Source organism: Lissotriton helveticus, chromosome 4_2 (genome assembly GCF_964261635.1).
Source record: "Lissotriton helveticus chromosome 4_2, aLisHel1.1, whole genome shotgun sequence".
Lineage (NCBI taxonomy): Eukaryota > Metazoa > Chordata > Amphibia > Caudata > Salamandridae > Lissotriton > Lissotriton helveticus.
In genome coordinates, this window is record NC_136064.1 from 106,326,241 (window position 1) to 106,352,996 (window position 26,756).

The 26,756-nt window shown below is 48.4% G+C and overlaps 1 protein-coding gene across 9 annotated transcripts in view; it reads right to left on the bottom strand.

The window, feature by feature from the left end:
* Positions 1-26,756, bottom strand: part of MED12 (mediator complex subunit 12) — a 614,738-nt gene that overhangs the window by 154,509 nt on the left and 433,473 nt on the right. For all 9 annotated transcript variants that reach the window (XM_078640219.1, XM_078640216.1, XM_078640215.1 and 6 more), the window contains 4 exons: positions 25,035-25,144; positions 3,578-3,713; positions 1,648-1,809; positions 251-613 (listed from right to left, as the gene is read on the bottom strand). In XM_078640219.1, coding sequence (XP_078496345.1) covers positions 251-613; positions 1,648-1,809; positions 3,578-3,713; positions 25,035-25,144 — 771 coding nt within the window. The remainder of the gene's footprint in view (positions 1-250; positions 614-1,647; positions 1,810-3,577; positions 3,714-25,034; positions 25,145-26,756) is intronic.

The window sequence follows — 26,756 nt, forward strand, 5'->3', positions numbered from 1 at the left end:
AATATATATCCTCCTTTTCTGGTCCAGGAAGGAACGATTCAGGAGCAGGTACGTTTGGTACTTGATGATCAAGTCCCAGTGCTCACCTATCCCAGTTGACCTGCACATTTTCTAAATTCCAACATTAGACCTGATTTCTCCCAATGGTTAATAGTGGTGGGCATGATCAAGTTAAACCATGTGCAGACCTTGTACCGCAAACATCAGGTGGGGTCAGAAGCAATCGATGTTGCCAGAGAGACATGCTTACCTCCTGCTTGGGGGGCGGGGCTCTTTTCTTCTTTGTTTTCTTTCGTTTCTCTTCCGTTACAGTCGCAGCTTGTGCCTTCTCAGGCTTCACCGGCTCAATTACTTTCTTTTCGGGCTCCAAGGGGACAGGTGTGTGTGGTTCCTCCTCCTCTGGTGGGAGGGGCAGTGGCTCGAGGTAGTAGCTTCTGGGCCGAGGCTTTAAATGCGTGTGGTACAAGAGAAGCCTCTGCTGTTCTTCAAAGCGGGACACCTTCCGGTCCACCCGCACAGTCCCGAACCAACCCCAGGACAGAGGCGCAGAGTGCTTCAGGCCTTCAAAGAGGTCCCACGGAGAGATCTTCTGCTTGGTGGACACCTGCAAACCCTAAAGAAAAATCTCAGATTCAGTAACATTGAGCACTATGTAAACATGTAGAGGACAAAAAAAGTACATAAACCAAGCATCTGGAACACTGAGGACTATCTGTGGGGCTTGGTAAGAGAGGGGGCCTGGATCCATTATTAGGGGATTTGGGACACTCATCCAGAGCACGTGGGCACCGTTGTGAACAGAAACATGGGATTGGGTGTAAAGGTGGTTTCTCCAAAGAGGGATGCTCCCCAGACCAGTGAACACTTAGGGGTGAGAGTTGCTGTACTCTGCTACAAGACTGCTGTGAGTGTATCTATATGTTATTTATTTATTTATTTAGGTTTCTTATAGAGCGCTAACAATCATCCCAAAGGGATATCACGGCGCTGAGACTGCTACAGTGTGGGCGTGGGCATAGTGGGGTGGTTTAATCGGAGTGGGGGAAGAGGAAGGTTTTTAGTTGTTTCCTAAATGCCAGGTGGCATTCTGTGAGTCGGAGGGCCACAGGAAGTTCGTTCCACTTCCTTGCAGCGACGTGGGAAAAGGCTCGTTCACCCATCCTGGCTCTACATAAAACAGCAATTCGATTTCTGAGAACCTGGTAATATCAATACATGCAATAGTTGAAAAAGTAAGCAATAAGCAAAAACAATTATTTAGCAAACAATACAAATATCGCAACTTACATATATTAAAATGCTTTTAAAACACATTCTTATGGGTTGCTTAGCACCGGAGAAACACTTTCCGTAATGGAACAGCAGTGTGCAACAAGGTCCAACATAGCCCAAGTACGGCAGCTCACTCCCCAAACTATAGCATGGAGGTGTTTTACTGCTTCAGACATATTCCTTCCCCTATGGGCTGAGGAGTCTTATACCAAGCGGATTTCACCCTAAGTGCACCCCTGCATGTGAGGATATCACAGTACACAAGGCCGCTCCATCTTCGTCATATATTTTTTAATAACCTACAAGTCTCACTACAGCAATCGCTAAGCATGGCTAAGAGAGGCTCGGACGAGCTCAGAGTACTGGTATACTCACTTCTTTCTTGAAGATGGATTCAAAACCCGTAATCTTGTTGCCTTTGGTGTCAATAAGCGATCCTTGAGGTTCACACGTGATGACATCACGTGTCTGCTTTGGAAGAGGGAGAAGCTGCCTCACTTTTTCCAAGCTCTCAGACTGCCGGTCTCCAAGTTCCTTCTGCATAATGTCGTAAGTAACAAGTTAACAGGCGTTAAACAATAAGACAAGAAAACTTGGTTAGGCAAAGACGAAAGGGTAAGTAGAAGAGGGTTAAAGAGAGGAATGACAAAATCAGAGTACGCGTAGGCTCCTGCAGAGAATAAGGATGCTAGGAGAAAGATATACAAATAAGACAACGAAAATAAAATAGAAAGAGGGGATTATATAACAAATAATTAGTTAGAGAGAGCAGGACAAGATGGGTAAGAAGGGTCGGAAAATAATTCATCATGCAAATAAAGTTGAAGGTATATGGGGGAACAGTGAAGGTGGGGAGAGCCAAGAAAGGGAAGTAGAGCCACATAATGAGGATACGAGGGAGCTGAGGAAGGAAGAATGGGAAGGCAGGGCCAAGGCAGCATGGTAGGGAGGGTAAGGAAGGGAAGTGGAGAGTGAGGAAAGAGATGGGAAGGTGAAAGTCAGGAAGGAAAGAAGGAAGAGAAAAGCTGAGGAAGGAAAGGAAGTATTAAGAAAAAAAGGAAATGGAAAACCTAGAAAGACAACAAAGAAAGAGCCAAGGAAGGGACAGGAGAGGTAAAGAAAGAAGGAAAATGGGAGGCACAGAATGGAGGTAAAAAGTAAGCAACTTAGGGATGGTTGAGAGAAAGATGGCAAGAAAAACAAGACCCACCTTGCAAGGGATGGCAGGGAAAGCTAGAATAGCAGGGGGAAGGAGAGCAGGAAAAAAGGCCCCAGAAGAGACCCAGGGAGAGTCAGAAAGAAAATAAGGGGCAAAGTTGCTGACTGTACACATGGTTTTATAATTGTGCCATGCCTTAGAACTAGTGCTGAACAGGGTAAATATAAAAGATAATAAAAACAAGGAAAGGGGGGAGAATCAAAGAAAGCAGAGACAAAGGGACTATATGAAAGACGAGGAAAAAGAACACTTCCACTCAAAGACAAATCACCAGAAAGAAGGGACACATGAAAAAAATTAAAAGATATGAGCCAAAGGAAAAAGAACTTGAGGCCCAAGATAAGACAAACACATCAACTGTGAAGAATGAGTGAATGAGCAAATAAAAGGGCATGAAAGCCAATGAAAAATAAATCAAGGAAAGGCAAGCTAGTAAGTAAACAATTGAAGCAAAAAAACAAAGCCAAAACATGCAGAGAGTGTAGATAAAACAACAAGAGGAGGTCAAGGGAAAAGACAAAACAGTAAAATGTAAAGAAACATAAGAAACCAGAAAAAAGGGAATAACTAAAGGACAAAGGAAGAGAAGACTTTCCAGACAAGTACAAAGAACAACCAAAAGACAACTGTGAATAACAAAGGGGCTGTTTTACAATATATTTTAGAAAAGCAACAACGAGAGCAGAGAGAAAAATAAGACCACAGAAAATGAAGGGAACACAAACCATGGCAGAATGATATATGAGCAGAGGTAAACAAAAGCAAGCAAGGGGAATAGCACAAAATTTTTTAAAAATGCAAGCTGGCCAGACAGGGATCATTAGAGGAAGCCAAAATGCAGCCAGGAATAAAGCAAGCGTGGATACAGATGAAGCCAGGAGACAAAGGCCAGAGAGAGAAATCAAGACATAAAAATAAATAAATATTGGCTAAATCTGAATACAGAACCTCCTACAACCGAGGACATGCAGTTCAGTACACAACCACTGGTTGCATAACTACAAACAGATACATCACTCTCAGATGCACAGCACGCTGCAGAGGAGGCCGGTCAGTAAGGGAGAGTGGTAAGCGGTTCTTTCTTACCCTGAGTTTTTTCACGAGGTTCATGTAGGCTCGCTTGTTCTCCTCCATGCTGCCCTGAGAGATGCTGGACATATCTGCTGCCAGCGTGCCGTTGATGAGCACACTCAGCATGTCTAGTACAGTAGTGAAGAGCTCGCTGCGGAAACAGAGAAGAAAAGGGAGTCTCACTAAAAGGAAATGTTACGCACTTGTAATACTAGTTCAGCATTGTACTTCTCGTCACTAAAGTCATATATGTGGAATACTTCCACGTGCATGCAGGGACCTCGACATAACTTTAAAAAAAAACAATATCACATGCCAGTTCTTATCAACATTTTCTTTCCAGTAATAACCATCTATACCCAATACAAAAAAACACCGAAGCATCTACTGAACACTGTGCACTAAACTCTTAGATATGACATTGAAATCCCTATAAAATAGAGAAAGACATGAAGAAAATAAGCCAGTTCATTGGAAGGTGTGCAAAGTTTACAAGCATGCTCGTCTCCTTCAAGGAATCAGAAGGTTCTATCTGCCAGCATGCTCTGTACTGGCACTGTGCCTCACAGCCTCATTTCTTTTTGGAGGAGATAAGCAGAAATGTGAATTAACAGAAGTATTGATTGCTGTTGACATAACTAACAAATGGGGAGAAGGGAGTCTTTAGTATGGATACCTATGATGCCCGAATAGGACTACAAGTAACATTTCCTTCTGCGTCGCATGAAGGTCACTAATAATCACAAGCTCATCCGAGTCTCGAGGATAGAATAGCAAGCTCACCTCAGTCTCAAAGATAAAATAGCAAGCTCATCTCAATGATAGAATAGCAAGCTCATCTCAGTCTCAAAGACAGAATAGCAAGCTCATCTCAGTCTCGAAGATAAAATAGCAAGCTCATCTCAGTCTCCAAGATAGAATAGCAAGCTCATCTCAGTCTTGAAGATAGAATAGCAAGCTCATCTCAGTCTCAATGAGAGAATAGCAAGCTCATCTCAGTCTCAATGAGAGAATAGCAAGCTCATCTCAGTCTCGAGGATAGAATAGCAAGCTCATCTCCATCGCGAGGATATAATAGCAAGCTTATCTATGTCTCGAAGATAGAATAGGTAGCTCATCTGCGTCTTTAGGATACAACAGCAAGCTTATCTTAGTCTCAAGGATAGAATAGCAAGCTCATCTAGTTCTTGAGGATAGAATAGTAAGCTCATCTCAGTCTCGAAGATAAAATAGCAAGCTCATCTCAGTCTCAAAGATAGAATAGTAAGCTCATCTCAGTCTCGAAGATAAAATAGCAAGCTCATCTCAGTCTCCAGGATAGAATAGCAAGCTCATCTCAGTCTCAAAGATAGAATAGCAAGCTCATCTCAGTCTCAAAGATAAAATAGCAAGCTCATCTCAGTCTCCAGGATAGAATAGCAAGCTCATCTCAGTCTCGAAGATAAAATAGCAAGCTCATCTCATTCTCGAAGATAAAATAGCAAGCTCATCTCAGTCTCTAGGATAAAATAGCGAGCTAATCTCAGTCTCAAAGATAAAATAGCAAGCTCATCTAAGTCTCCATGATAGAATTGCAAGCACATCTCAGTCTCGAAGATAAAATAGCAAGCTCATCTCAGTCTCGAAGATAAAATAGCAAGCTCATCTCAGTCTCTAGGATAAAATAGCGAGCTAATCTCAGTCTCAAAGATAAAATAGCAAGCTCATCTAAGTCTCCATGATAGAATTGCAAGCACATCTCAGTCTCGAAGATAAAATAGCAAGCTCATCTCAATCTTAAAGATAGAATAGCAAGCTCATCTCCATCGCGAGGATCTAATAGCAAGCTCATCTAAGTCTCGAAGATAGAATAGGTAGCTCATCTGCCTCTTGAGGATACAATAGCAAGCTTATCTTAGTCTCAAGAATAGAATAGCAAGCTCATCTCGTTCTTGAGGATAGAATAGCAAGATCGTCTCCATCTCGAGGATAGAATAGCAAGCTCATCTCAGTCTCGTGGATAGAATAGCAAGCTCATCTCAGTCTCATGCATAGAATACCAAGCTCATCTCCATCTCGAGGAGAGAATAGGAAGCTCATTTCAGTCTCGAAGAGAGAATAGCAAGTTCATATCAGTCTCAAAGCAAGATTGTCTCTGTCTCTATGATAGAATAGCAAGCTCATCTGCATCTTGAGGATAGAATAGCAAGCTCATCTCAGTCTCGAAGATAGAATAGCAAGCTCATCTCAGTCTCGCAGATAGAATAGCAAGCTCATCTCACTGTCGAAGATAGAATAGCAAGCTCATCTCACTGTCCAAGATAGAATAGCAAGCTCATCTCACTGTCCAAGATAGAATAGCAAGCTCATCTCAGTCTCAATGAGAGAAGAGCAAGCTTATCTCAGTCTCAAAGGGAGAATAGAAAGCTCATTTCAGTCTAGAGGATAGCCTATCTCAAGATTTGCAGTTTTCAATAATCAGCAAGATGCAGGTTAATACGTTTCACTACAAATGGAATCTTGTCCAGCGAGACTGTTTAACAAGAAATGAAAGTATGTGTCCTTGAGGTCTATGACCACCATGCAGTCTTTTCCTCTAGTAGCGGCATACATTTTTACAGTGTAGCTATGTGGAATTTCTGCATCTTTATAAATCTGTTTAGGAACCCTAGGTGTATGATGGGACTCACTGTCAGGGCCTTCTAAGGGACTAGGAAGTATACGTAGTACATGCCTTGGCTGTGTTCTCTTGCTTGTCAGTTGCTTGTTTCAGCAGTAGTTCTTTTACCACACTCTTGCACGTTTTTCTTATTGCTCTTTGCAAAACTGCCTCTTTGGCTTCATGTTTGTTCTGTCTCATAGTTCTATGCAATATCCAAGTTCTATTACATTCAGTACCAACGTGTTGGAGGGGAGTAATCGTAGTAGTTTGCCTTGGAGTTCTTTGCTGACAATCTCACGGTCTGGCCTTTCCCTCTGGATCTACCTGGAAAAGGCTGCGTCTGCTACTGCTGATATTGCCATAATGCACTTTATGTTTGGGCAGTGATGCGCTGTAGGTACCTGTCTTGGTTGTAGGGACAGTTTAAAGCCCTCCCATCCGATTGGCCTTCTGGCAGGCACAAACACCTCTTGAAGGATCATCTGAACTGGGGTCCCCCCCCCCCATTCCAATTGCTTTGGCCATCTGGCTTTCTTCATGTGCTGAAGACAATCCTCAAAAGCTGTGTATACAGTTCATAATGGAGCCTTTGACCTCCTCCTTGAGCCCTGACACCCTCAGCCAAGCATGCCTCATCAAGGTGGTGCCTGCTGGCCGTGTCCACTCTATCCAGGGCTGATTGTATGCGTGTTAACGATATCCTTAACTTTCTGGATCACAAGCGTGGCCATATTTTTGTACTGGTGGTAGGAGATGGTGCATTAGCTCCTCAATCCCACCCCAGCACTGGTGGTTGCATTTTAATGGTAGCATTGGATTTCACATTTCTCCACTGTGTGGCTGCTGTTCATACTTCCTCCCAACCATCTCAATAGTCTCTATCCTCTTTCCTTCTTTATTCAGTGGTAGTCCAGAGGACGAGGGGTAGAGGCGCGGTTTCTATGATGGAATAAGCTGGTTTGCGTTCCTGATGCAAATCGGGTCCTGGGTGGGGGAGCTTGCTCATTTCTATTGTGGGAGTGACTGGTGTCAACAATGCTGGCTCCTTGAAGGCTGTGTGTCCTGCCCTGGGATGCTGAGCAGCATGGGTAAATACTGCATCTTCTTGAGTCCAAGATATCACATTTCCAGTCCAAAACTGGCCTCTGGCTGTTCCTCTTCTAGCTGCAGTCTACATGTGCTTATAGCTCTTTTGATTAGTGTGTTATAAAGCAAGAGGATATTGGATTAAGGACCTCAAGCAATAGGATCTGAACCCTTCCTCAGGGGCATCTGCGTCCAGATCTTCCTATATATGTCCAGTTAATGGTTTGTCTCAGATAAAACCTGCCTATACTCTTCGTCCTCTTGGTAGAAATCCTTCTGTTCTTCCTCTTACTGGGGTTCGGGGGTATGTGGGGGTTTTATCTCTGGTTGGTCTTCTGATTTGACTACCCTTATAGCGGGTTTTACAGAAATTCAGAAGGCCTTGAGGGAATCATTGAAAGTGTTATTCCGTAGGAGCGTCTCCATTTCAGCTACGAGCCGCCTCCTCGGTTTTTGACAAACAGCAATTGCTGCTTGGCACTGAGCTTTGAGAGCGGTCATTTCTCTGGGGCTGGGAGATCTCTAGCCCTCATCTCATCTCTGATTCCAGGCCCCCCATGAAGCAGAGTCAGTATCGAAAGGTTTCTCTTCCCTTTGTATTCTTGTCTTGGACCCAGGGGGTTCTTTATATTTGGTCTAGCCTTCGATTGTCTTTAATGCAGAGGCTTGCCTCCGAGTCTTTGAGTCTGAAACCTTTGGGTGTCTGTCTTAGGACGTGTCGGAGTCTCTCTGCATCCTTTCTCGTCCCTCTGTGACTGGGAGTAAGTATTCGCCTCTGCATCCACCTCCTTGCCCTGCCTGAGTCGGTTCTGCTTCTTCAACGACTTCTGCATCGAGCCACAGCCCCAGTTCAAGAAGCCTGCTTTTAACTGTAAAATTGCATAGCAGGCCCACCTATGCTTCTTTCGTACGTTGAGTGTTCTTGGGAGGAACTCCTTGCACACTCTGCAGCCCTCTGACTTGTGGTTCTGCTGGTCCCTCTGCACAAGCTTGTGGCGGCACTTTGGGCAGAAACTAAAGTGTTTTCTCCATCCCTTGCACGGGTGAGGGAAAAGGCGCCACTACCAGACCTCACATTCTCTGACTGCATGGCTGATGGTTTAGTGAAAAGAAAAAACTGCTTTTCTGGTGCTTGCCAATGTTTCTGCGCTGTCTTGACATCTGATGCCAGAGTCATGGCCTTTTCTTCTCCCTGGTATTTCTTGCTTGATTTACTCCAGCTTTCAGTGGTTGCTGATCTGAAACTGTGGACCTGCTGTCCAGACCAAACGGCAGAAGAAAAGAATCTGAAGATGGAGGCAACGCAAGGGCACTTCTTGGGGCATGCGTCTGACCTCGCTAGGCACAAAATTGTGGACAATGCTCTTAGAAGGAAAGGGGGGGGGGGAAGATAAAAGGGAACTAATCCAAGCCCAACCACTAGGTGGCAGAACAATGCACATCATACGAATCCAGGGAAAGATTCACAGTGAAAAAACATAATAATAGTTGCTTAAGGAAAAACGATGATGGAAGATTCCAGCAACCTGAGAACACAGGTATTGTGAGTACAAAAAACCCCAACGTTCGAGCAATCACTCTTCCTTTAGTATATACAGTCACGCAATGGGGAGGAGAGTGGGCTGTGAGGAATCCACAGGTAGATATTGTATCCACCAGACAACGCATTACTAAAGGAAAGTAACATGTTCTGATGGATACAACTACCTGTGATTTCTCACCTTTTGAATAGAATTTCTAAGCAGTCCCACACTGGGAGGTGTGTGCTTCTGGTCTGTACAAAAATCCTGCAAAACAGAACAAGAAAAGTGACCGTCATCCCTCACCTAGGATTCTAAACATTAATGCTTTGCAAAAGTGTGAAGGGAAGCCCAAATCTCTGCTTTACAAATATCCGCCAACGGAACCCCTCTAGCCAACACAGAAGTAGAAGATTTAGCTCTAGTGGTGTGAGCATGAATACCTTCAGGAGACTCCTCGTGCGCGATAGTGTACCACATCTTGATGCAGAGGATAATTCATCTCAACAGATTTCCTTTTTTGAATTACATTGCCCTTCATTTTTTTTAACCTACCCGATAAAAAGCTGATCATCCAGTATTAATTCCTGTGTCCTGCCACGTAGACACCGACTGCTCTTTTAGGGTCCAACTGATGAAGCACTCTGGTTGGATGAAGAGGATAATAGAATGTGGACACAGTGATGGACTGCCCCAAATGAAACAGAGTGAGCACTTTTGGCAGGAAAGGAGCGCTGGTTCTCAATACCAACCTATCAGGAAAGAATGCTGTGAAAGGAGGTTTAACACTCAAGGCTTGAAGCTCACTAACTCGCCTTGTAGATGTTATGGCAATAAGAAAAATAGTCTTAAGGGTTAGAGGTCCCAAGTGACAACTTCAAAGGGGTTCAAATAGATAACAAGTTAGATAGGGTCAAACTAAATTAAAGTCCCGCTGGTGCATTTTAAAGAGAGTGAGAGGTCATTGTTTTTCAAGGCCCTTAATGAACCTCAAAACTATAAACAGAGAAGGCTGATCTGGTAAGCCGAGAAAAGTCGAAAGGGCTCATAAGTAACTGTGAGAAAGTGCCCTCTTTCTGCATGGTTGCCCCCACTTTTTGCTGACTCGCTGATGTGCTTTAACCCCTTCCATGCTGATGACGGCCCCGTCAGTCATGCATCACGGTGGGCGTGTGCTGATTACGGCTGGGGGCCATCATGAACCCGCCCACTCATTAAAACGGCCACACAGGCGCAGAATCGCGTCCGCTCCAAGGGGTTAACTGAGTGTGCCCTGGGCTCCTGCTAATCAGGTACAAGGGCTTATGTTCTTTCCCTAAAACTGCATTGAAGCCTAAGCCCAATTGGCATCTCTGGCCACATGTCAGCCTCTGGTACATGGTCCCACAGGTACCCAGGGTACTGTGAACAGAGAAGGCCTCTAAGGTCTGCAGCAGTTATTGTGCCACCCTTAAAGGTCCTGTACCTTCACACTCGCACACTGCCATTGCAGGCTGGGTGTTTTGGTGCAGAGCAAAGTGAAGAGTCAACATAGCACACATGTGTGTGTGCTATGCCTACAACCCACTGTCCTGGCATAGGTCAGTCACCCCTCTAGCTGGGTGCACTATACCAGTGGTGAGGGTGTAGGTGCATGAGCCCTGTACCCCTACAGTGTCTAAGGCACTTAGACATTGTAAGTGCAGTGCCGTCTTTAAGAGTATATGGTGCTGGGAGTTTGTCATTTCAAACTCCACAGCACATAATGGCTACACTGAAAACTGAGAAGTTTGGTATCAAACTTCTCAGCACATTAAACCCACACTGATGCCAGTGTGGGATTTAATGAGAAATGCACACAGAGGGCATCTTAGAGATGCCCCCTGAAAACTAACCTACCACTAGTGTCCAGGCTGAGTGGCTACTTTCAGCTGCCACCACCAGACATGTTTCTGGACTCCTGGGCCGAGAACCTACTTCTCTCTGAGGCCTGAAACAATGCACATCCTGGGACAAGGTGCCTAGCCTCCTCCCCCAGGATGGGCAGGGTTCATGAAGGGGAAGTGTTAAAGGCTTGCCACCTTAGTGAGCATTCCCCAGGCCACTAGCTGCTTTCAGCAGTGGTTCTGACACCCACTTTGGGCAGGAGAACCAGCAGGAAAAACAAGTGAGGAGAGAGGTGTGCCCACCTCTGCCAACTCCACCCCTCAGGTGGGGGAGGCGAGGGGAAGCACAACTCTCAGTCCCCGCATCTTGCAGATGGGGGACTCGGCCAACCAGGGAAAAGCTTATGCCCCCCTCCCACTGGAGGGTGGCATAATAGGGGATGTACCCACCCCAGGTAAGGGACCCATTGGTCCCAACCTTTTTATCTCCCTGTAACTCCCCTAAATCTTGTATCTAGGGACAACCCTGAACCTTGCTTCCGCAGACCAGGAGAAACTACAAGAAAAGAAGAAGGACCGAACAGCCGCGCCAAAGCTAACAAGATGAAGACTTCCACCAAATTGGCCCCAGCCCTACCGGCCTGTCTCCACCTCAAACCTGCACCTGCAAAATCCCAGTGTGTCCTGCAGCCAGCAACCTCGAAAACCCCAGAGGACCTGCCTGCCTTCTTGTGGGCAAACACAACAAGGAGGTCTCCCTGGAGATCCTAACCCGATATCCGGAGACCTCTGATCTGCCTCAAGCTTGCAGCCAATGCCTGCAGCCTAAATCTGGAAGGTCCCCCCAACCGTGACCGGGAGCAGGTAAGACGATCCACATTAGAAGGCACCCATGCCCTGACGTCCCACGGACTTGGGGAGCCCAACCGACGGTGCCTAACCAACCCCTAACTTCCCAACTTACCCTCTCAAAGTGGTGGTCGCTCCCAGAAGACCTCCGTCCTCGGTCTGCAGTGCCTTTGGAAACTGGAGGTTCCCGTTTGCAAACAGGGTGCCCGACATTGAAACAGCACCTTGCATCTGGACGCCCTAGTGCCGCTAAGGGTGCACCTTTGGTGCTCCTTTGTTTCCCCATTTGCCCTGAGCTAAAGTCCAGGAGCTTTGCTCCCAAAACCAAGAGGCCTGCTCGTCAGCAGCCACCAACTGGAGGCCCCTTATCACCCATTGGATAACATTGGGCCTCAACACTCTGCACCCGGCTGCCCTAGTGCAGCTGAGGGTGCAACAAGAATGCATCCCTGACCCTGGGGGACCCCTGGGTCTAGCCAGAGAACCTCAATTCCCACTACCGAATATTTACTCTAAAATCAATAACACTATTTTCCTCCAACATTGACTGTTTTTCTTTAAAAGGTTTGGTGTTTAAAAACCTTAAAACAATTCTTTGGGGGCGTGGCCAGATGGCGTCGGAGTAAGACGCTTCTCTGTGCCTCTCCGGCGCCGATCCATCATAGCTGCTGATAGCTCGGTGTCACTGGCACAGATCGGCCCCCGGACTGTTGGCGGAGGTCTATGAAGAAGTGCGGAGAGGTGCGGAGAGGTCCGGTGCCGTCAGCGGAGCGCTGCGCCGCACGTAGAGGCGGAAGGAGCAGGGGAGCTGTGAGGCCTTGGAATCCCCGGCCTCGCTTGTTCTGGAGGCCGGCCGGAAGTTCGGTGTTACCGCGACGGAGGAGGGGGCTCGCCCGCCGCCCGCCCGAGGTCCTCCCTAAACACCGGCTGCTTGGAGCGAGCCGCGCGGTCAGCGGAGGGAGGCGCTGCCTATCAGAGGTCACCGGTGGTGTTTCAGGCAGGAGGTGAGAAGAGGGCCTGATTTCGGAGGAGCACGGAGGCCCAGTAATGCCGGCCCGGAGGGGTGGTGGAGGCTCCGGGCGCATTCCGGACGCTGCACGCCTCTGAGACACGCAGGGGGGCCCGGCCACGGCGCGTGGAGCTGCGCACCGGTCTAGAGGGGGAGAGTAGCTGACGGCCAGCAGCCCGAGCCGGGTGGGTGCCATTGAAGCAGGCTCGGCTTACTACAGTGCGGAGGAGCCCTGGGAATTGCAGCCAGCGCCGGCCTAGGTGGTGTGTGGGTCGAAGGAGACTGGCCACCGGCTTGCTGTGCATGGACGACTGGGGGGTCTGGGGGAGCCCCGCGCCTCTCCATGAGGCTTCGATTGTGCAGGCCCCGGACATGAGCTGTGGACTGGTGCAGGACTGGAGGAGAAGCTGGGGGAGTACACCTGGTGGTCTGGAGGCGGTCTGGACAGGGAGCGTGACGACGCCATTTTGTCTGGCTCCCCTGGTCGTTTGAGTGCTTAGCGCCAGCGCCTGGATAACTGGCGTCTGTGTTGCCCCGCTGCACCGTCTTCTCAGGGACTTGCCATCGGGACTGGGGACCCCCTGTTCCTTGATTTTTGTGCATTCCTGCCGATTGGGGTCTCGGCGTCCGGGGGCTCTCTGGGGGCCTTCGGCCTGGTGCGGAGAGGAGGGCGCCGAGTTGGGCTGCCCTGCGGGGCCGACTACTACGCCTGCGAGCCCGGTCCCCATACCGATTGGCGTTGGAAGTGACTGGTGGAAAATCCGCCCCGAGAAGGTTACCCGGCGCTATGTCTAACCAGGCCCGCAAGGGGCGTGTAGTGAAAGACGGAGCGGCTAAATCCTCACAGCAGCCGGCTTCCCCGGGTCCCAGTGGGTCGCCGAGAATGTCCGATGATGAGGCCCCGGCTACCAAGGCCTTTATGACCAAACTTTTTGCTTCCATCAAGGAGGATATCTCCGAGCTGCGGGCGCAGCTGGCATCCGACCTCCGAGAGGTAGAAAGGGATGTTGATGGAATTGGCGAGAGAGTGGCGACTCTAGAGGACCATGATTTGAACACGGCCAATGATGTACACTTACTCCAACAGGATGTCCTCCGTCTCACGGAACAAAACTTGGACTTGCAGGCACACACGGAAGACCTTGAAAACCGATCCCGTCGGAATAACATCCGCATTAGAGCGGTGCCCTGGGATGGCGAGGCGGGAGACCTGCGAGGCTATGTACAGGAACTGTTTCTGCAGATCTTGGACGAAGAGGATGTGAAGGTCATCCAAATGGATAGAGTCCATCGAGTTGGATTGCCCAGGAGGGGGGGGGGGGCCGCCCCCGGACATCCTTGTCTGTGTTCATGATTTTCAAGTGAAGGAGCGCATCCTTCGTAAAGCCAGGGCCATCGCTTCGCTGCAGTTTAGGGACCATCGTCCTCAGCTTTTTCAGGACTTGGCAGCTTCTACGCTCCAAAAAAGGAGAGATTTTCGCCCGGTGACTTCCCTTCTGCGGGAACGCAACATCGCATATTCTTGGGGTCACCCCTTCAGGATCATCTTCAGGTGGCAGAACCGACTGGTGCAGATACGCTCCCTCCAGGAGGCGAAGGATCTCTTGGGTTTGGATGATGTGGCACCGTCCCAGGGGTCGAATGCATCCCCATCTCGGCGGCGCCGTCGATCCTCCTCTTGGCACAGAGTGGGGTCCTCCCCAGCTCGGGGGCGCCCGGACCGCAATTCCAGCCAGCAGGAAAGGGGGAACGCAGTGGCTTCAGTAGTTTCAGCGACACTGCCGGTGTCGCAGGCCAGTTCGGGAGCGGCATGACGGAGAATTGATTGATGGCGGATCGGTGCTGGAGGGGACATCGGCCCCCCTGGTTTGGGAGAATGGATGTACTTTTGGAGAAGACTTCCCAGACCATGACCATGGGAGATACCGAGATGGTCTCCCTACACTGTCCCCGGAGTGGTCGGATCTCCGCGAACTTTGGACAGCTGGGACTGATGAGTATTATCTTCAATGTTTCTGTTCTGTTTACGTCACTGTTCCTTTTTCTTTCAGGGGGGGATGGAATGTTGGGGGGGCTGGGGTGGGAAATGTTGGTGGCGACTGGAGCGATTTGTGGCGCATGTGGTGGGTTTGGAGGGGAGTACGTGTGGCGTGTGGGGAGCGGGCTGCGGCGCTGGAGGTTTTACGGGAGGCGGATGGTCGGGCGGGTGCGGCATGGGAGGGGTCTTTGGGTCGCCTGTCACTGTTGTCAATGTTACTTTTGCACGACGGATGGATGACTGTGGGGTGGGGGGCCCCAGTGCTGTCTATAGAGAGTTCTGGTTTATGGGGTCATCATGCCTGTTAGTATAGGGACATGGAATGTTAAGGGCCTGAACTCACCACAGAAGAGGCAGAAGGTATGGAAGTATGTGACTGATCATCAGTTGGATGTTGTGGGGCTTCAGGAGACCCACCTTGCGCGTAAGGACGAGCTGCGCCTTCGACATAAGGCATTTCCCATTATCTATAGATCTTCGGCGTCCACAAAGGATAGGGGGGTGGCTCTCCTATTTCGCTCTACGCTGCACTTCCAGCCTCATGATGTCTGTAGTGATAAGGATGGACGCTGGCTGATGGTAAAGGGGCTTGTCCGAGGGAGACTATGTACTTTCGTAGTGGTATACATCCCCAACGCTGGTCAAAATTAATTTTTGCAAGGTGTGTTGCAACGTGTGGGTGACTTTGCAGAAGGGAACCTGTTCCTCTTGGGGGACTTTAACCTAGTGTGGGATGCGAATGTGGATAGCTCTGGGACCCATAGGGCACATACAGGGGTGTTTTCTCCTTCCTCGCAGCAGTTGGTGGGTGAACTGGGACTGGTGGACGGCTGGCGTTTCTTCCACTCTACCTCCCGAGATTACACTTTTTTCTCACATGTCCACCACTCGTATTCCCGACTGGACCACATTTTTCTTAGCCAGGCACTTAGAGGTGATGTCCTTGACTCCGTCATTCTTCCGCTCTTGGTCTCTGACCACAGTCTGCTGGTGCTTAGCCTCCGGTGGTCATCACCTGGTGATGGGCAGCGGAAATGGTACTTCCCGATTTCGGTGGTGCGGGACGATGTCTCTAGTAAGGCGCTACGTAAGGCCATCAAGGAATTTTTCGAGCTGAACCCAGTGTCGGACACCTCGGTCTCCAACACTTGGGATGCATTGAAGGCGTCCATCAGGGGCACTTGCTTGGGCCTCAATGCGACTCTTAATAAAGCGCGGCGCAAGGACAGGGAAGCTCTGGAGACCGAATTGACGAAACTTGAACAGGCTCACAAGCTCAACCCTTCTAGAGTGACCCTCCGGCCTTTGACCGCAGTTCGTGGGAAATTGAGAGCCCATTACAACAACAGGGCCGAATTGACGCTATTGCGGTTAGGCAGGCAGTCTTATTCCTGCGGTAACAAGGTGGGAAGACATCTGGCACGGCAACTGCGGGATAGGCGGGAGCGTGAGTATATCGGAGGGATTTGGGACGCTACGGGAGGGTTGCATCACCGGGACGAGGAAAAGGCGGCCGTTTTTAAACAGACCTTTATGCTGGAGACGAGCTGGACGCGAGGTCTCAGAGGCAGTATCTGCAGCGCTTGACCCTTCCCCAGGTGTCCAAAGAGTGGAACGACGTCCTGGAGGCTCCAATTACCAGGGAGGAGGTGCTCGGGGCTATTAAGAATCTGAAACTGCACAAGGCCCCTGGGCCGGATGGATATACTGCCGTCTTCTATAAGACATTCGCCTCTGAACTTTGTGACTTCTTGGTGATTCTTTTTAACAGCATGGCTGAGTCCGGCTCCTCGAAGGGTTCCCTGGCCGAGGCGGTTATAACGGTCCTACCGAAGCCGGGGAAAGACCCCACCCAGTGTGCCTCGTTTCGCCCAATAGCGCTCCTTAACTTGGATGCGAAATTGTATTCGGCGATCTTGGCGCATAGACTGCAGGATCTGTTGCCGGCGATCATACACCCTGACCAGTCCGGGTTTATCAAGGGGCGCCAGACACACGACAATACGCGCAGAGTTGTACATCTCATTGAAAAGGCGGACAGGTTTCGCATTCCGGCGGTCCTGGTAGGGTTGGATGCCGAAAAGGCATTCGACCGTGTGGACTGGCGCTTCCTGTTTCATACGATGACGGCTTTTGGCTTTTCGGAAAAGTTCATCACCATGGTTAAGGCCAACTTCTGCAGTCCTAGATCTCGAGTGGGAGTCAATGGCCACTTGTCTGCATTTTTCCCGCATACCAGAGGCACTAGGCAGGGATGTCCCCTTTCCCCTCTCCTGTTCGCGCTGAGCATTGAGCCCTTGGCAGTGGCGGTGAGGGAACATGAGGGCATACGGGGCATTCCGTTCACGGGAGAGCAACACAAAATCACGCTCTTCGCGGACGACGTACTTCTCTCCGTTGCGGACCCAGAACGCTCGCTGCCTTGTATTAGGGAGGCCTTGCTGAACTATGAAGAGGTGGCTGGCTTCAAGGTTAACTACAGCAAGTCGTATGTCCTGAATCTTACTCTATCGCCGACGGACATGGAACGCGTGCGCACTCTGACACCCTTAGCCTGGGCTACTGACTCGATTGTCTACCTGGGGGTCCACTTGACTCCTACTGTGGGCAAACTATTCGCGGCCAATTTCCCCTCTTTGTTGGCAAAGACTCGAGCCGAGTTGGACAGATGGAAACCTAAATTTCTGTCCTGGCTGGGTAGGATCCATGCTGTAAAGATGGTCCTCCTTCCCAAATATTTGTATTTGTTTCAGGCCCTGCCCATCTCTTTGGACGGCGACTATTTTCGGCGTCTTAGGACGCAGATATTGCGATTTGTGTGGCAAGGGGGCCGAGCACGCTTGTCCTTTGCACTACTACGTAGGCCGAGGTCCGAGGGCGGTGTGGGACTTCCTGACCTCCAGCTTTATTACAAAGCGGCACAATTGAGGATATTGGTAGAGTGGTCACAGCAAACATCGGAGAAGCATTGGCTGCACATGGACCGGAGTGTGGCGGGGAGGTCGGTGTGGGATCTGGCTTGGAAGCCTAAGAAGGACCGTCCCCTGAACGCCTATATTAGTACACCTACGGGTACTGTCCTGAGGGTGTGGGACACCCTGGCTGGGGACGACCGTTGGACTACGTTCCCCTCACCCTTCACGCCCTTGCACTACAACCCAGCCTTCCCGCCGGCGCAGCGAGAGGGGACCTTCGATGCATGGAGAGAGGGGGGATGTAGGGCTCTGACCCACCTGTTCCATGGTCAGGTTCCCCTCACTTTTGCTAACTGCGTGAGGGACTATGGGGTTCCCCAGAATGACCAATATCGTCATGCACAACTGCTCCATTGGGCCACGTCGCCGGGGGTACTGGAGGCGGCCACGAGACCTCCTTCCCCATTCGAGGCTTTCCTACTGCGGACGTCTGCAATGAAGGGGGTCATTTCCTTCCTGTATCAGCTCCTGCTTAAATCAGCGGTCTCGCCTAGGCCTAGATATATGGAGCAATGGGAAGAGATGCTGGGGAGAGATATCTCAGACACTGAATGGACAGCATTGTGGCGGGATATCGCGAAGTTTAATCACTCGCTCCACCTCAGGGAAGCCCACCTTAAGACTCTTATGCAATGGTATTTATGCCCGACCAGGCTCCATCGCTTTTACCCGGCCGCTTCCGATAAATGTTGGAGGGGTTGTGGGTTTCTTGGGGACTTTCGCCACATCTGGTGGGACTGCCCGGTGATTCGGCCCTATTGGGAAGAGATTCTCTCGCACATTAGGGATATTCTGCAGTATCCCATAGAGGATTCGATGGCCTCCGTCCTACTAGGCCTCCGAGAACCCGGCCTAGAGCACCAGACAAGGGCAGACAAGAAGATTTTGTGGCTTTGCCTGGGAGCTGCCAAGATTACACTGGCAGCTGCCTGGAAACAAAAGGAGGCACCGGCAATTTCGCTGTGGCACGCACGACTGTGGAAACTTCTGAGTTTGGAGAGAATGGCGGACATATTCTTGGGTAACTTTAAGAACTTCCAATTCCAGTGGGGTCCATTGGTGAATTTCCTGTCTAAGGGCTTACCGTCCGCTGTCTGCCCCGCATCCCTGAGGTCACTTCATCTGTTTCAGATCTAATTTTGTTGTCGGAAGGAGTTTTGGATTGACTGAGTCGCCACCATGGGGGGAGGGAATGGGTGGGGGGGGAGTTCTGTTTATCGGTTTATGGTTCACCGAGGTACATAACGAGGATATCTGGCCTGGTTGTTTGGTTATGCCGTTCTATGGATGTGGCAGCTCTGCTCTATACTGAACCCCTTTTTTCCTTTTGGCAGATCTGTTACGTTAAGAGACTACAGCCGTAGGCGCATGCCAAGGACTGACTTTGCCTATGTTATTACAAATTTGATGCTTTCTGCTTTTCTGCTCCCTGACAGGTCCTCCCCGAGAGGAATTGTATTGCACCTTGGTGAATTTCTTGTGTGTAATGTTTCTTTAAAACTGAAAATAAAAATTTTACAAAAAAAAACAATTCTTTAAAATTGTACAAACGATTTTACGGACCTATTTACAGGAAATGTCCCAGTGCAATATCCAGGTATACTACACTGTGTAAGAAAAGTTATCCAAAGTAACTTCCCTGTAATTTTATTGAAAATCCTATACAAAGTAGATGTACTGTATTTACAAAGCATTGTATCTCTCAGAAACAATACTGCAAGTCAAAACAAAGTGCATTTACAATTACAATCCAAACTGTATTTCAATTGCATTACTCAGTAATTATCACTTACCTGTGCCAGGCTTGCTTGGTTCTAGAAATAAAATACTGAAAGAATATTTTTATACAAAAACAATTGGTCTGAAGTTCAGTCTTTGAGTGTATGCCACCCTCCAGTGGGAGGGGGGCATAAGCCTCTCTCTGGTTGCCTGGGTGCTCCCATATTAAAGATGGCGGGGACTGAGAGTTGTGCTTTGCCTCGCCTCCTTTACCTGACGGGGTTGAGTTGGCAAAGGTGGGCACACCTCTCCTCATATCGTGGTTTTCCTGCCGATTCTCCCTCCTAAAGTGGGAGTTAGACCCACTGGGTGCCAGTTGCTGGTAGCAGCAAAAGGCAGGGTCAGCTAACAAAGGTGGCAAGCCTTTGATGCTTCTCCTTTGTGGACCCTTCCCATCCTGGGGAGGAGGCTTGGCAGCTCTGCCCAAAAGGTTCTTTGTTTCAGGACCCCGAGAGCTGGAGCTGGGGTCCAGAAACATGTCTGGGGGAGGCAGGTGGCGACCAGCCACTCAGCCAGGACACTAGAGTTAGGTAGTTTTTCAGGGGGCATCTCTAAGATGCCCCCTGAGTGCATTTTATATTAAATCCAACACTGGCATCAGTGTAGGTTTAATGGGCTGAGAAGTTTGATACCAAACTTCTCAGTCTTCAGTAAAGCCATCATGGAGCTGTGGAGTTCAGGGTGCCAAACTCCCAGATCTTGGTCTAAAATGGCTTGACTGTACTTATAATACCTGTGAATGGCACAGGTGCTGTAGGTGCCCAGGACTCCTGCCACTGTGTCATTGCATGTGGAAAGGTGTGGTACAGCAGCCAGGGTAGCTGACTTTGGAGCACAGTGTTCACGGTTCGATCCCCGGCTCCGGCAGCTCCGCATCATGTGACTCTAGGCAATAGCTCACTTAATTTCCATGACGGTCCCCAGCGCCTTGAGACCAGCAAGGGTGAGTAGTTCGCGCTTTACAAATACGGATTGCCTGTGGTATAGTGCACCCTGCTTTAGGGCTGTTAGGCCTGCTAGAGGCTGTTAGGCCTGCTAGAGGGGTGAATGACCTATACCACAGAATGTTTTCGGTGAGCACGGCACACAGAGATGTGTGCCATGTCGACTTGTAGTTTCATGGTCTCCCCCTGGCACAAAGACTGCACTGGCAGTGTGTATGGGTCAGGGGCGGAGTCTTTGAGGGTGGCAAAATATATGCTTCAGCCCTCAGAGACTTTCTCTGTCAACAAGGCCCTTGGTTCTCCTGGAACCCTTAACTTGGGACTTATATGTAGGCCAGAGGAGTGCCAATGTGGGAGCAAAGGTACAGTTTTAGGGAACAAACATAGGATCTGGGTACCTTATTAGCATGAACCCAGGGCACACATAGTCCAGAAGCGTCAAACATCAGGCAAAAAGTGGGGGGCAACCATGCAAAAAGGGGAACTTTCCAACTTGCGTCATGAGGATCAGTAATAGACATCTGACACAGGTTTAAAACTCTACTTTTGAGGTGGTGACATCTTCCCCAAAAACACTTCTAGGCGAAAAAAAATGTTGAAGATTCAACAAAAGGGTGTGAAAAAAAGTTACACGTCGAAAAAGCAAACTGACGTCAGCAGGCCGATGGGGGCTCTTTTTTTTGGGGGGGGGGGGAGGGGGAGGGCAGGGGGGTGACTATTTATGACGGTTCAAAAGTACAGCATGTCTTCGCTAACAACAAATACATAAATGCAGCTGCAGGTACAATCAGGTAGCACATAATGGCGAACCTGCACTGATGTAATTTAGAGTCGGGGTTATCAAATACAGTTTTGAAATTATATCATACAAAAAGGCACAGGGTTGAATAAGTAAGTTCCATAATTGAGTTCTCTTCTGAATCTCCTGGATGGTGACTCTGAAGGTGCGAAGTCGATATATTCATTGCATGCACACACTACCACACACCTGAGTGAACGTAATATCTCCGATTTTCCTTTAGTTCAATGGAGAGTAGCAGGAGGGTAACATGTCGACACTCATCCCAGCCATATAAGCCTGATCAGGGCCCCATATTTCCCTAGTGCGGCTCTGGGGTGGAAGGAGCTCACGACAGTTAGACTGTGTGTTACAGTAAGTCATATCAGCATGATATTCCTTCAAGACTGCTAATGGGCCTCGGGCCCAACGCAATTCAATTCATCATCGTGCTAATAGCAAACCAATGCCCACCAAATGCCTCACACCCTGCTGTATCTCTCTGACATACCCTAACAGCGCTACAAGCGAGGTCAATTCTAATGTTATATCAGTAATTGACTTAGGCTCTTTGATTACAGGTGTTCAGAACTCTTGCAGCCCCGGGCATAACCAGGCAAGATAAACAAAATCTGCTTCTGCCATGCCAAAGTGCTGACAATCAGCACTATCTCGTAGCGGAACAATCGGACTGGCGAGTAGTACAATCTATTACTATATTTTAAATGTAACTATCTGTGTCTACTATTTAAAGAGACCGTGTCCGTTAACGAGCAACAGTACTGCCATTGCTGATCACTTATAGTTACTCCCAGTTCATTTTGCCATGCTTTTCCATCCTTGGATACATTTTGTCGACGAGCTTCTTGTGCATGTGCGTACAGTCTAGTCACTAATTTGTGAGCCATAGATGTTTGGAGAAGAGATGTTACTGCTGACATCTCCAAAGGCCCCAGGAGTTTATCACCTAGCAGTTCACGCAATGTGTATCAGCCCCATAATAATGGAATTGTGTAAGGGCGATGGGATTGACACTTGCGTCCTCACTGCTACCCAATTGTGCATGACCCCAGTCGCAAAAAGGTCGCCCATGGTGTGTAAACCTAGCTCTTTCAGTGCCATCCGCGAGCCGCTCTCCTTCCCATAGAAAACAAAGTGCACCAATTTAATGGCACTCGTGGAGAGTGTAATAAAGATCCTGCCTGACGTTCCAATAATCTTTGCCAGGAGTATACTGTTGTGTTTAGCATAACTTAATTGTTGTTTATGGACTGTTGTCCCAAATAATACTTATGGTAGCGTCTGCGATCCCACAGCTTCAAGTGCCAGCCACAGATGGGGTAAGTCCTTTGGGCCATAAACCACCCTCCTGTGAAGACTTCGCCGCTTTCTTTACCCAAAAAACTGACAACATAAAGATTGATCTCCGCAATGACGCAAGCCTCTTCGCCACACCCAACTGCATAACACCCACCGAACCAAAAAACAATGCTACATGGTCTTCCTTTGACACCTATTCAGAAGAAGAAATAGGCAAATTGCTCAGCACCTTGAAACCTTCCAATCACCTCACGGATCCCCTCCCTGCTAACGCTGTCAAAGATTTCACCCCTTTGCTCCTTCCACTCTGGACTAAAATTATCAACAGCTCGCTCCAACAAGGAACCATCCCAGACTCCCTCAAAGTTGGACAAGTCACACCTTTACTAAAGAAACCTACCGCCGACCCTTCCGACCTAAACAACTACCGTCCCATTACCAATATTCCCACTCTCGCCAAACTATTGGAACAATGCGCACAACTACAACTGACTAAACACATTGATCAGTTTGACCTCCTCAACCCTCATCAATCAGGCTTCTGAGCAGGACACAGTACTGAAACTGCTATGACTCACATAATTGACGACGCCCTTCAAATCCTAGATCAAAATGATACCTGCCTCCTCATCCTTCTTGATCTCTCTTCAGCATTCGACACTGTCAAACATGAGAATTTACACGAACTCTTGAACACAAGAATGGGTATATCTGGGACTGTTCTCAAGTGGTTCACCTCCTTTTTACACAACAGGTCGCAGAAATTCAAGAGTAACAACCTGATGTCCTCACCTATACCTGTTTCGCTAGGCGTCCCCCAAGGATCCTCCCTATCACCAACTTTATTCAACCTAGTTATGGAACCTCTCACCACCTTGCTACAAGCATCCAATGTACTTTTTCACATGTACGCATAATGACACCCAACTATATCTCAAATTACAATCCCCCAATGACATTTTACTCCTGAACTCAACGATCAGAAACACCCAATCCTGGCTTGCCGATAATCATCTCAAACTCAACGCTCTGAAAACAGAGTTCCTTCTGATCTCACCTCCCTCGAAGATCTCTACCATTCAAACCTGGCTTAAACAGCTAACTGCACTCAATGTCCAACCCACCATAGTGGATTCAGCAAAATCTCTAGGCATAACTCTCGACTCCAATCTCAACATGCAGCATCATATCAGCAAGGCTACTAAGGGAGCGAACTTCCAAATCAATACGCTGAGGAAACTTAAATCTTTCCTCCCAACCAAAGACTTCCAAACTGCAGTACAAGCACTAGTAATCCCGCGAATTGAATACGGCAGCATCGCCCTCTGCGGTCTCCCGCTAACGACTACTGCACCCTTAAGAGCTTCTCTAAACGCTGCAGCAAGACTCATCACTGGGTCAAAAAAACACTGGCATATCTCCCCTGACTTTAGATCCTTGGACTGGCTGCCTTTTGAAGCCAGAATACAACTGAAAATAGCCTGCATGACACACAAGGCTCTACACCTGAGCTCTCCCGGATACCTCACACAGAAGCTGTCAATCTCTGGCGGCTCTAGACACACTAGAGGCACAAACAATCTTCTGCTAAAACCTCGAAGATTCCGGAAGGAAAAAACTTATAAACGCTCTTTCTCAGGAATGGCACCCAGGATCTGGAACTCACTTCCTCCTGAAACCAGGCTCATCTCCTCCATCACACTTTTCAAGAAAGAAGTAAAAGCTATTCTCATGGCCAAATACACCTGACCTACTAATTTGGATCTGTAAAGACTCTGCACCGATCTGTATTATTTTGCTCGATCCCTACGACTATGTGTTTTACCTGTATTATTGATTTATTTGACTATTTATGCACACAGTTATTAGTAATATTTGCATTATTGTTGTACCTGTTCTACTTTACTCCCTAATGACTTGCTCCTCACTCTCTTGTTGGTATTCCCTGCTTTGTAAAGCGCTCTGATATCTGCAAGGATCCTGTTCGCGCTATATAAAACTTTCAAAATAAATAAAATAAATAAACCCAGTAATGTGCGTACGTACATAGGCTGCTCTATAATAGGTTTCTAAATCTGGAGTGTGGGGTCCCATCATTGAGTATGGCACAGCGAGTCTCTCCCAGCATGCTCTTGGTTGTTTACCCGCCCATGCCAGGCGAATCAGGAGCCTCTGGAGGCGCGTAAACAAGGTTTTGGGCAAAGGTATTGGAATATTCTTGAATAGAGTTCGACAAGGGCTCTTTATGGGTCCAGTGATGTCACGAGGGGGCTCATGCCGATACGGGCTAGTGTCGACACCTCCCTGTCGATATGGGAGAGCGATCGAAAATGTTTCTGTGGAATGCTGGTGCGTGGGGATATTCAAACGATATGTATCCATCAGAAATATGCTACTTAGGTTCCAGTGAGATCTTACTACTTAAGTAAAATGCAGGATGTTTCAACAGCAAAAGAATGACAGTGATGGGATAATAGAGGAGATCAGGAATAGTTTTCTTAAGTAGATGGGAGCCCGATGGAAAAAGTGGAGATGCGGACTGAACTTAGAGAAGGAGGGCTCCTACGAAAGAGAGATGGCTGCATTAGCAGTGGAAGGAAGGGCATGCGCAGCGAAGAATGCGACACTGTCGATAGGGAGAACAAAACACAATTAGAAGGTACCGTACTTATTGGACTGCATGTCAACGGTGCCGCTGCTGATGATGTCGAGAAGCAGCACCGCCCACTCGGTAGTCTGCTGGGTGCTGCGCTGAACTGTGTCAAACATGCCGCCGACCTGCCAGGAGAGGAAAGAAACGCTGTTTTATGGTATGAAGAGAAGAAGAGATTTGAAATGCTAAAGAGCAAGACATCAAGTCTGTCATATTGTCACTGTTCACAACATAATAGCACAACCCATTCAGAAGCAGGAATCAACTAGACTCTGCGCTGAGGCCTCGAGCCAGCTGGCAGAGAAACAAGAGTGGTTTGTACATCAATACAAAATATTTCCTGCATAACAAGTTACTTACCTTCAGTAATGCTCTTTCTGTTAGAGACTATCTGTCAGTAGATTTCTCACCTTTGGAATATTTCCGAGGCATCAGACTGGATCCAGAAACTTTTCAGTAAGGCCTCTGCGTACCGCTGGGTGGTACAGCTCTGCTTCTAAAATGACATGCAGGGGCGATAGAGGGGCCACAGAGGGGCCACTCTTGTATGCCGACACCAGATGCTTGTGAGTGTCCAAGCCCCTCACACAGAGCCTGAAAAGAAAATTGATGCGACTAGTGAGCAGAGCCCTAAACTTGGGATCTTATTAATGGGCAGAGTCCAATCACAGAATGGGGAGGACAGGAATGTTGGTGAGAAATCTGCAGGTAGATGGAGTCTCTACCACAAAAAGCGTTACCAAAGTTAAGTAACTTGTTCGTCTGATAGAGATTTCTAGCAGCCGATTGCTAACCTTTTAGGTTGGAATCTTGTTATTATTGAATATACCGAACAGCAGCATCTAACAACAAAGGCATATGAATATATGCATTCTTAAGGTAATACCGTGACCCCAGTCCCAACCACTCCTCCCCATCCCAACCCTTTCCCTGTGAAACCATTGTGAGAAAGTGCCCTCTTTCTTGCATGGTATGCCCCCACTTTTTGCTGAATTACTGATGTGCTTTGACTGGGTGTGCCCTGGGTTCCTGCCAATCAGGTACTCAGGGCCTGTGTTCCTTCCCTAAAACTGCATTGAAGCCTAAAATGTAAAGCGCTCTGATACCCCCGGGTCCAGCCAGCGCTATATAAAACCTCTAAAATAAAATAAATAAAAAATAAATATACTCAATTGGCATCACTGGTCACATGTCAGCCCCTGGTAAATGGTACCCAGGGCACTGTGACCAGAGAAGGCCCCTAAGGGCTGCAGCACTTACTGTGCCACCCTTAGAAGCGCTGTGCCATGACACAAACACACTGCTTTGGCAGACTGCGTGTCTTGCTGCAGACCAAAACAAACTGTCGACATGGGACACATCCCTGTGTACAGTTAAACAAGGAGAGAGTAAGGGATCAATTCGCGGAAAGCGAACGGAGTGTACTCCTGGTCCCCTAGTTCCAAAGTTTTACAAAAACAGAAGAGGAGTACCATCTAAGGCTGAAAATACGAACTGAGTGAGATGACTACAAAAGGAAGAGAGTCCTTCTTTTATTTAAAAACCCCTCACTCACCAACCTGGTTGGTGACATGCTTCATCATCGGGGTCCACCCTGACAGCCGAATGCCATCAGGGTGTGCTGCGACACCTGAATTACAGTGGAGCGGGTATTTTGTGTGTGAAGTGAACAAAAAATGTTAAAAATTGTCCTGGTATCCTTGTGTGAAAAAGAATTTTATTTGCAAGTTACTGGAC